This window comes from Amphiura filiformis, chromosome 19, assembly GCF_039555335.1.
Source record: "Amphiura filiformis chromosome 19, Afil_fr2py, whole genome shotgun sequence".
Lineage (NCBI taxonomy): Eukaryota > Metazoa > Echinodermata > Ophiuroidea > Amphilepidida > Amphiuridae > Amphiura > Amphiura filiformis.
This window is the reverse complement of record NC_092646.1, coordinates 37,073,989-37,083,949: the sequence shown is the minus strand read 5'-3', so window position 1 is coordinate 37,083,949 and position 9,961 is coordinate 37,073,989. Positions and strand designations below refer to the sequence as shown.

Genomic DNA, 9,961 nt, shown 5'->3' with positions numbered 1-9,961 from the left:
AATTTTCAAATCGCAAAATGTGGTACTTTTGCATGCAGTTTGGCATGTCACTGTCTACTAGTTTAACTCTATATATCAAAAGAAAAGGACCAAAGAATAAAATTGGCTGAAGTGGGATTCGAACCGGCAACCTCTGGTTTAATTGACCAGTGCTCTACCATATCATCCAAGCTATCCAAGCCCTATGATGGACGATAATCCCAATTACCAATATCTTCGCTCGGGCGCTGTTCAAAGCCATGACAACGTGCTGTCGTATGACCCGGGATAATGCCTACATTACGACCACAACCCGGATAGTGACAGTAAAAGGGGATCTGTGAAGATGCTTTGTTTCAACAAAATTTTTTCTTCTCCCTTTCTTCATTTAATATAGTTACCTCGTCAGTTTCTCTCAGAAAGAAATTGATTTTCTTTCTGATAAGATTTACATAGAATTGAACTTGTAAAATGTGACCTGTTAGCCCTGCATGCCAAAGGAACCCCATTTTACCCTACTACATTTCTTGACTCTCAATCTTTATCTTACATCTACGCAAGTGTATTGTTAAGATCCAAAAGCATCATGTATAAAGAAGCAATCACTTGGTTACCATGGTTCTTGGTCAATGGTGCCTCAAAATCTAACAATTGTAAAAAATATTTATCAATCCTCCTTGGACAAAAATGCATTCATACCAATATTATCACTCGCTGCTTCATTAGGCTATACCAGTTGAAATACATACACCCCCTATGGAAGACATGACCTTAATCACCCACAAAGGGAGTGCAGATTTCAAATTTGGTTACCTGAATGGGTGACTCCATTTAAAATCGACACCCGCTGTGTGGGAGATTAAGGTCATACATGTCTTCCATATGGAGTGGATGGATTTCAACTGGAATAGCTCATTCTTTTACATTCTTTAACTTGACATGCTACATTGAAAATTTTTGAAAATATCATTAAAAGAAGCATATTCTTATTATTGTTTCATACATATGACGAGTTATATTTGCCTATATGTGTCAGGATAATGGTCCTTTGAGGTGGCAAATTTGAAATTGAGATAAAGGCAAAAAAATATGAAGTAAAAAAACAATAAAACACATAAGAAAATAGACATCACAAAATTTCATAACTTTAGATCCAAGTATGCTAATGCTAGACCTTTGGTAGTTTCAGTATATGATAGCCTAATGTTTGTAGAAGGTAATAATCATAGTAACTCAATTTTCAAAAATGCCTCGTTTGGCCTCCATGGACCAGATCCTGTCACATATCTCAAATTTTAAGAATGGATATGTATAAACTCTTCATAATGTAGTTGATAGAAACTGCATAACACCACTGTGCAAGAACCAGAATCCTTATCGCCTCCTCCACTAGATTCCTATTTGGCAATAGATAGCAAACTCTACAAGAGTGGAATCAGTGGATAAAGATCTGGGTTACTGCACATGCACAAATGCACACTTGCATGCATTTACAGCATATGTGACCTGCTCGGACAAAACCAGGAACAACTTGCATTTTTGACATTTCATGATTTGAATAAAAATGTAAGCACTAGACAATAAGCTTTAAAATGATACCAAAATTATATAAATATCATCAATACTTCCAAGATATGGATAATTTTGTAAATACCTGATATTTTTGCCAAATTGCTATTCTGAGTAATGGGCCCAATTAGTTTTCTGCCTTACACAGGACTGAATAGGATTATCATAGTTCAACTGATATTTATTGATTAAATAAACCTCTTTTTTAATGAGTACTTTCAAGGATTTGAAAGTCCACTTAGTCCCACAGTCAAATACCATGAAATTAAGAATTCAAAAATTTCAATTTTTTTATGGGAATGTCATGTTTAAAGGCCTATAACTCAAAAACATGTCTGACGACTTGTTTCTGGTTTTTGTTGAAGCTGGTCACATATGCGCACATTGGTAATAGAAAGTTGCGTTTCTAATTTTTTTAATACCTTGAGGTTGAAAGATAGCATGGTATTTGATATAATAGATCTCTGCATAATCACAATATACCTTTCTTTTTTCATATAATAAACATCTATTCAACTGTATTATATTACAGTAAATACTTTCTCTCTCTCTCTGTACTATATTTCTACACTGAAACAAAGGCGTCATCCACACGGGTGCACAACTGAAACTGGACGAAACTAGGTTGACAGTCACTACCAAGGCCATGCAACGTTGCAGATAATTGGATAAATAACAACCCTTGTATTTTTTGTGCACTGTAATTTTCACCTAAAAACGCTGCCTCATGTGAGACAACATTGCTTGTTTGGCAAATAGATAGTAGTAGCCAATCTGTAACCCAAATTGTTGTCTGCATCCCACACTGTTGTATCTAAAAGGCTGCCTTGTGTGATTTTTATTATCATTGTTGCATTATACTGTTATTTTATATTTCAGCATGACAATAGTAAAATAAATCACACACGGCAGCCTTTTGAGATACGACAGTATGTGATGCAGACGACGAAATGTGCATATTGCAGGCATGAAAATTTTCAGTTTTAAAACTGAATTCATTTTTTTAAAGTCAAAATTTCCGCAACTTTACTTAATTTCAGCCTGTTTGTGGTATTCTTTGCCCAATTTCACACGCATTTTCAGGTTTTTTTTTAAGGAAGCGCAGTCTCATGCCTGTTGCCTGACAATGCAAAATGCACTCTCACAAACTTCGCCTCTAGTGTTAACTGTTAATACATCCCGTGCAGATAACCCCTATATTTCATGGCTTTGGCAGCAAACAAACAAAAACAATGTTCATAAAGTATTCATTTGTTGACTACAATCATACATTACACTCGTCCACATAAAAATCCAGCTTTAGAGCACTCCTTTGCTAGGCCAGTACTGGCCCTGTGTGTTATACAATATACAATTATAATAAAATTGCAATGTAGAAAATCACAAACAGGAAAAACAATATTCAACAAACTCAACTGAAACAAAAATATTTTCTCAATATTTTAACAAATCACAAATTCATTAACACTTCATGTGTACAACATATGGGAATATTTCCTTCGTTGCGCATCAAAGATGGCCGCCATTGCATGGGCGGCCATCTTGGATGTGCAGTGGTGAATTTAAAAGGAATGATCATTTGAAATGTTTATGAAATAACTGTAGTATACATTTCACGTTACTCGCATATCCAAGATGGCCGCCATGGATTTGTGCCATCGGCGCATTTATACGCCACAAAGAAGGACTAGCATTTTTCTGTTGGCTCATTATGCGTCGTTGACGAAGGAATAACAAAACTCACTTGTTACTGTACAACCATGCTTAATACATGCTGTGTCCATGTACAGATTGTACCTAGCAACAAGATTTAAATTATCAGCTAATCCAAGCTGTTAGCAGCTAGCCATACATGGGGTATAGGGCTTAAGAGATTCATGAGTTACACTAGTGTAAAGACTCCATGGGGGCCATTGTCACAAGTATATCCCACTCTTCAATATAGCATAATCAAATAATTTGTTTCTGTAATAATTTTATAGCACAAAACATAAATCCCTAATTTGGCAGTACATACCATTTTGTGCAACTATGATAACTAATGTTTAGCCAGCCAGCAAAGTCTTCCCTTTTCATACATATCACACTAGGATCCACAACAAGCTCATCCATCAGTGCGCAGTTCTTTAACCCCAATACATTTGCACATTCATTAAATGACCTTTGAAAATTTGGATACACAAACTCATACTCTGCAACTTGAGGTCGAATTTTGCACTATGATTGTTTAATTGAGGTTATTGAACAATGCCATTGGGATGAGGCTGTTGTGTTCCATAGTGTCAGTTACAAACCCACATCCCAGTTAAAGTAACGGGCTATTCCAGTTGAAATCCATACACCCCCTATGGAAGACATGACCTTAATCTTCCACACGAGTATCAATTTCAAATGGGGGTTACCTGAATGGGTGACTCCATTTGAAATCTACACCCCCTGTGTGGGATATTAAGGTTGTGTCTTCCTTAAGGGATGTATGGAGCTAATCTGCAATAGCCCAAATAACATAATTATGTAACCTTTGGTTTACAACCACCAATATAAGAAATAAATTACATGTTAATTTTAAACCACCACAATGATACAAAACACCAACATCTAGGAATAAAAATATTCATTATTAAGAACTATAATACACAAGGTTTTTGGCATGTGAAGGCACTCTCTCTCTTAAAACTACATGAATAACAAGAAGAACATCAAAAATTAATGTCGATTTAGACTGTAAATTCTTGAATATAAAGTTTGAGGCATGTAAGCAGAAACCTACATTAAAACTCTCAGAATTGTACATTTTCATGACCATATTTGGAAAAAAAAAGAAAAATGCATTAAAATGAGTACAAAAAAGCCCAGCATAGGGGCAGTGGTTCTTGAAATATCTCTTGATATTTTTGAGAAAAATATCTCAAAACTTGAAGTTTTTATATTGAAGCCTACAGCAGAGCATTAAAAATCAGCGGAATATCGTTGCAATTTAATATTAAGCCAACGACCTCTGACCTAGGGACAAAAAGTAGTTCCTTTCAGATACCCTTATTTTGCCCCCTGGGTGAAAGTGCTCTTCTTTGCCAACGGAATGTATCAAAATAAGTCGTAATTCTTACATTTTGTGCACATTGTTACATAACTTCACAAATCACATTTGTTTGTGTAATTTTTCCAAGTGCTTTTCAGAATGGGTATGCAAGCGCTTCATAAATATTTATTGTCAACAGACACGTCGCACGACAGGATTATATTACCGATCACTGCCTCACTTTCTACACTACTATGGTTAATTTATCGTCAGAAAAAAAATACATTGGTGCATAGATCAACAAATACATTATTAACAACCTTCTCGATTCAACTGAATTTGTCAGATTTCAACTTATTCCAATAAGGCAACACTGATTTTGTGCCCATTCCAGGCAACACTGATTCCTGTTCATCTTCCAACTCACAATATATTACAAATGGAAAGAAATTTCTATAAAAGTGTTACATGTGTAAGTGTGCAAAAATATAGAAATAAGGCCAAATGAAATTATTTTTAATCTTAACAACATGATTGACTATTTACATGTACATGATAATGTTCAAATACAGAGAATATGTTAGTTAACAAAAAACTCAGAACAGTCAAAACCTTACATGAAATTGTCATAATTACAAGGTAAAAATTATTGATAAACAATTAAACGTTCAGTGATTATTTTACATTGCTTTGTATCCATCAAGTATTCGGGGAAAAAAAGTGATTTTGGATATAGAAATGAGAGAGTATAAAAATGGTGATAGAAAACTTTGCACCAATTGAGTTTCATTTTCAAGAATATTTATGACATAAACACATGTGAAAATCATTGAAATTGACAGGAGAATGCATTAGGGCAGCGGTTCCCAAACTGTGGGTCGTGACCTTTTGGGGTCGCGGCCTCTCCCAAAAGTGGTCTTAGGATTTGCCAGAAAAAGATACATCTCCGTGCATTAAAATGCATTACATTTCCGTGCATTAAAATGCATTGGTCATGTAACCCCAAATGGCGAATTTCCACGCTTCGTCAAGTCGTTGGAGCCGGTCAGCATGACGACTTGGATATTGTGCCCGCTTTGGATTTTTTTCCCTGGTACTCCAGGTTAGAGCTGCATACTACATAATCCTTCACGATTTCAGTTCTAGGATAAACCAAAAAATCCTGCCATATCATTTCTCTACCAAGAATAATTGTCCTGCTTGAGTTGAATTATAAGAAAATATTCTGAGTTGAGGGAAAAATATGCTGTAGTTCACACTAGATATGCTGTAGTTCACACTAGAAAAGTAAAATGGTATATTGATATGAGCTGATTCACTTGGAGATAAATGTAAGATTTTGAATTTTAAATATGAGCAAAATAAAGAACATTTTGTAATAATTTCCTTGAACATGGATAAAGCCTTGTAGGTGTCGATTTTATACTGAAGAGGTTGCTTCATCCATGTTCAAGGGCCAAAAGTACATGCAGGAAAGACCTCATATTTACTTTTGGCCCTTGAAAATGGATAAAGCATTGTAGGTGTAGACTTTATATTGAATGGTTTGCTTCATCCATGTTCAAGGGCAAAAAGTACATTATGAGGTTTTTCCCGCCCAGTGACGATATACGAGTTGTTAACAGAGTGCGGATGACCTCTGCCATTATAACACTATCTTGCTTTTCTATATATTTTCATCATCAAAAATATCTGTTAAAAAATCTATACATAAGAACAGACATATATCAAAATATCAAGGAATGTGTTGTGAAGGCCACCATGGAACATGAAATAAACACTAGAAATGTCAAATGAAATGCCCATTCTTGAAATAATACATGTATCTTTAACAGTCTATCTAGCTTAGTTATTTGATATGTACCTATAACAAGTCTAGTTGCACATGTATTGACCATTTAATTTGTATATCGTTGTTGGGCAGGATAAACCTTGATGTACTTGTGGCCCCTGAACATGTGTAAAACAAAACTGCCAAGAGGTTACATGGCAGGTTTTGCTTTAAACATGTTCAGGGGCCAAGGACACATAGTTTTTTCCTGCCAAACAAGTATCCCCCAATAGCACCAGGGTTGACACTACATTATTGTTATTTGAGTTGCCAAAATGCTTCTGTAAATGCATGTTTAGTTCCAATCCTATATAGTTAAATCAAATCCTATATAGTTAAATCAGCACTAAATAGGTTCAGTTTTTATTTCTCAGTGGGCAAAAGTAATTTCCGACTTACGTACATAACTTAGTGGTAAATGCAGTGCATCAAGCATATGTACATATTACATCTGTTCCGATTCCACTTTTCAGTATCCATTTGGAATGTTCGTAAGACCTGTCTATTTGGTACTGATTAAACTACAGTCCACCCTCTCCAATCCGGCCACGATGGGACCAAGCAATGGGTGGGTAAGTGAGAAATCCGGATTAAGTGATTTATGTGTGTCGAAATGTCGAAACAGCCGAAATTGTGACAATAATTGGAGTTATCAACACTGAACAGATGGTATTTGACAATACCACAATGCTACATGCAACGGCATTGAGAAACATGTTTTCCTTAAAAGATCATTCGTCCAGACCCCCGAGATATCCGGATACAAGAGGTCCCGATAAGTGAAGATGGACTGTATAGTAATGCATCATGGGATATGGGCAAGTCATCAATTCACTTTTATAGAGTACTGACGATCAACGTATACTAACTGAACTCCAACAAATCACAAGTAGCACCTCAAGAAATTTTGGTTTCGTGTGAAGTGCAGATAGAAATAAAGACTATATTTACTAGCTTTGTGTTCATTTGAAATTTGCCAGATATGAGCTCTGTGACGGTGAACAAAAAATATCAAATTTGCACCGTGCTGAAGTCCAATTGTTGTACATTAAATTATGATCAAGAAGCAAATACAACTTATAAGGGAAAAAATCTCAGGCTGATAAACTGTATGCGTATCGAAGAAACACATTTCTCAGCAAAACCACCAAATTCCTTAATATTATTGTAAAAATGAAATCTCCTTCAATTGATACCTCCCATCTGCTCTCTGATCATTAAATGGGTACCACATGAGTACTCACATAACACTCATTGCATCATGGATATCTGTGTAAGTCTACATTATATGTAGGCCGTGTATTGCTGTAAAGTTTGTTCGGCTTATATAAGGCAAAAATGCTTTTGTTAATGCGTGCATCAATAAAGTCTCAACTCACACTCTTGTAAATTCACATAAGCATACATGCCATTCTATATCAATACAATATGTGACTCCTCGCCACAACTGAGCCCGGATGTCGCCAATCATCATTTTTGAGATATTCAACCAAAATATTCTGCTTGAAATTAGCTTTAAAATGATGTATTTCATGTCTATAGTACTTGACATTTAAGTAGTGAAAAATCAATAAAACAGTCAATAAATCCTTTCTTTCCTATTGTTTATTATTAAGTTCGATGGAGCATATCTCGATAGTGGCACTGGCGACATCCAGGCTCAGTTGTGGCGAGGAGTCACATATATAAGCCGAACAAACTGTAGTTGTTTACATCAGATTGCACCAGCCCATCTCATCTAAACCTACTTTCATCTATTGCCAGAGCTATCCTAGAAATGATTGCACCTGCTTTACGCAGACTTATTATAGCTGTACAATTTTTCATATCGTCGTTTGGCAGGAAAAACCTCCTATTTGCTTGTGGCCCCTGAACATGTTTAAAACAAAACAGCCAACAGGTTACATAGGAGGGTTTGCTTTAAACATGTTCAGGGCCAATCATATATAGGTTTTTCCTGCCCATCCACAATATTAGTCTTTATATCGTTGTCCCCAGTTGGGCTGTTCCAGTTGAAATCCATACACTCCCTGTGAAAGACATGTCCTTAATCTCCCACACGGGAGTGTACTAGATTACAATAAGAGTCATCCATTCAGGTAACCCCATTTGATATTCACACTCCCTGTGTGGAAGATTAAGGTCATGTCTTCCAAGTGGGGTATATGGATTGCAACTGGAATAGCCAATTTGTGAGACCCAGAAGAGGCCTCAAAATTCACTAAGCCAACAAAGGCCTTAGACTTGGCCTTGGCGCCCCTTAATGTCAAACCCTTCTTCAAATGAGTGCCCTTAAAAATGTGAATTTCGAGGCCTGCCCCAAAACCTCTTGTAGCATAATTGTAAAATTCTTGTAGCATCTTCACACCTCAGCTGTGACCGCCTCCTTCCATAGTCACTCCAGTCCTTGTCCTCATTGTTCATGATTAAAGAAGGGTTACCAGTAGAAATTGCAAGAATGGCATCTCTTGTAACTGTGTACTTCATCACGTAAGTCTCTATGTCCCCAAAATCTACGACTATAGAAGCTAGACTACTCCTTGTACCAGCTAGTGTAAATCTTTGGATTAGTATGCCCTTTCACACCTCAGCTGCGAATACTTCCATCCGTAGCCACATGTGTCCTTGAATGGCTATCCCCATTGTCTGTGATTAGAGAGTCCAGTAGCGATTGCATGAATGGCACCTCCAGTAGTTGTGCACTTGTTCGCGTGAGTTTGTACCTCACAGGACAGTCTAATGTATTGCAACCTGGTTGCTCGTCTTTGAAGCCACAACAGCTACTGCACATCTGTCACAAAAAGATGATTATAATATTGATTAGACAGTGAAATTCTGAGTTATAATTATGTTACATTTTACATATCGTCAAGCTGGGCAGGAGAAACCTCCTATGTGCTTTTAGGCTTTTACCATCATGCCGAAAAATAGACCCATTATACTGATATGCTTATATTATTAATCCACAATGTTTTAAGGACTGGCGATTACGAGCTGATTAGTTCAAACAGCCTCATCTTCAATAGCTGCCAAGTGTCATATTCTTATATGTATACAATAAATGCAGTTCAGTTGTCAATCAAATGTACATAGGGCAGCTATTGCAGATAGTGATTTCATGCAATAACTCATTGGCTGAACTTGCTCACCTTGTCAAGAGACCTCCAAGACTGGTTCCACTCTTGCATTCGCCCTGACAAGATAGTTGCCGTTTGCTGTGGATCTTCCCGGCAGCTATCACAGAGTCCTGTCTTGGTAAGCTTATCGCAGATGACGCAGTTGAGACTGCTGAAGTACTGAGCGATTGTGCCCTGTAATTATGAACATAAATCATTTGGAACTTATTATTCAAAGTTTCAGAACACAAAAATTACTCCGGCGTTGTGAAGGGCAATTTTTATTAAAATTGTCATTAGGTATTTTTGAAATGAAAAATTTGAAGGAAAAAAACCAGTATTGACAAAGTTGAACCCTATTCATATACATGACTTGCAGCTAGAGAAATTACACTACATTTGTATGAGTTCTGATAAATCTGGGAGATAAATCGATAGGTACATGTA

The 9,961-nt window shown here is 36.5% G+C and overlaps 1 protein-coding gene across 1 annotated transcript in view; it reads right to left on the bottom strand.

Annotated features, from left to right (window-relative positions):
* Positions 1 to 4,702: 4,702 nt before the first annotated feature.
* Positions 4,703 to 9,961, bottom strand: part of LOC140140544 (DNA polymerase zeta catalytic subunit-like) — a 116,415-nt gene continuing 111,156 nt past the window's right edge. Inside the window, 2 exon segments of the mRNA XM_072162303.1 lie at positions 4,703 to 9,189; positions 9,548 to 9,709. Coding sequence (XP_072018404.1) covers positions 8,986 to 9,189; positions 9,548 to 9,709 — 366 coding nt within the window. The 3' untranslated portion in view covers positions 4,703 to 8,985.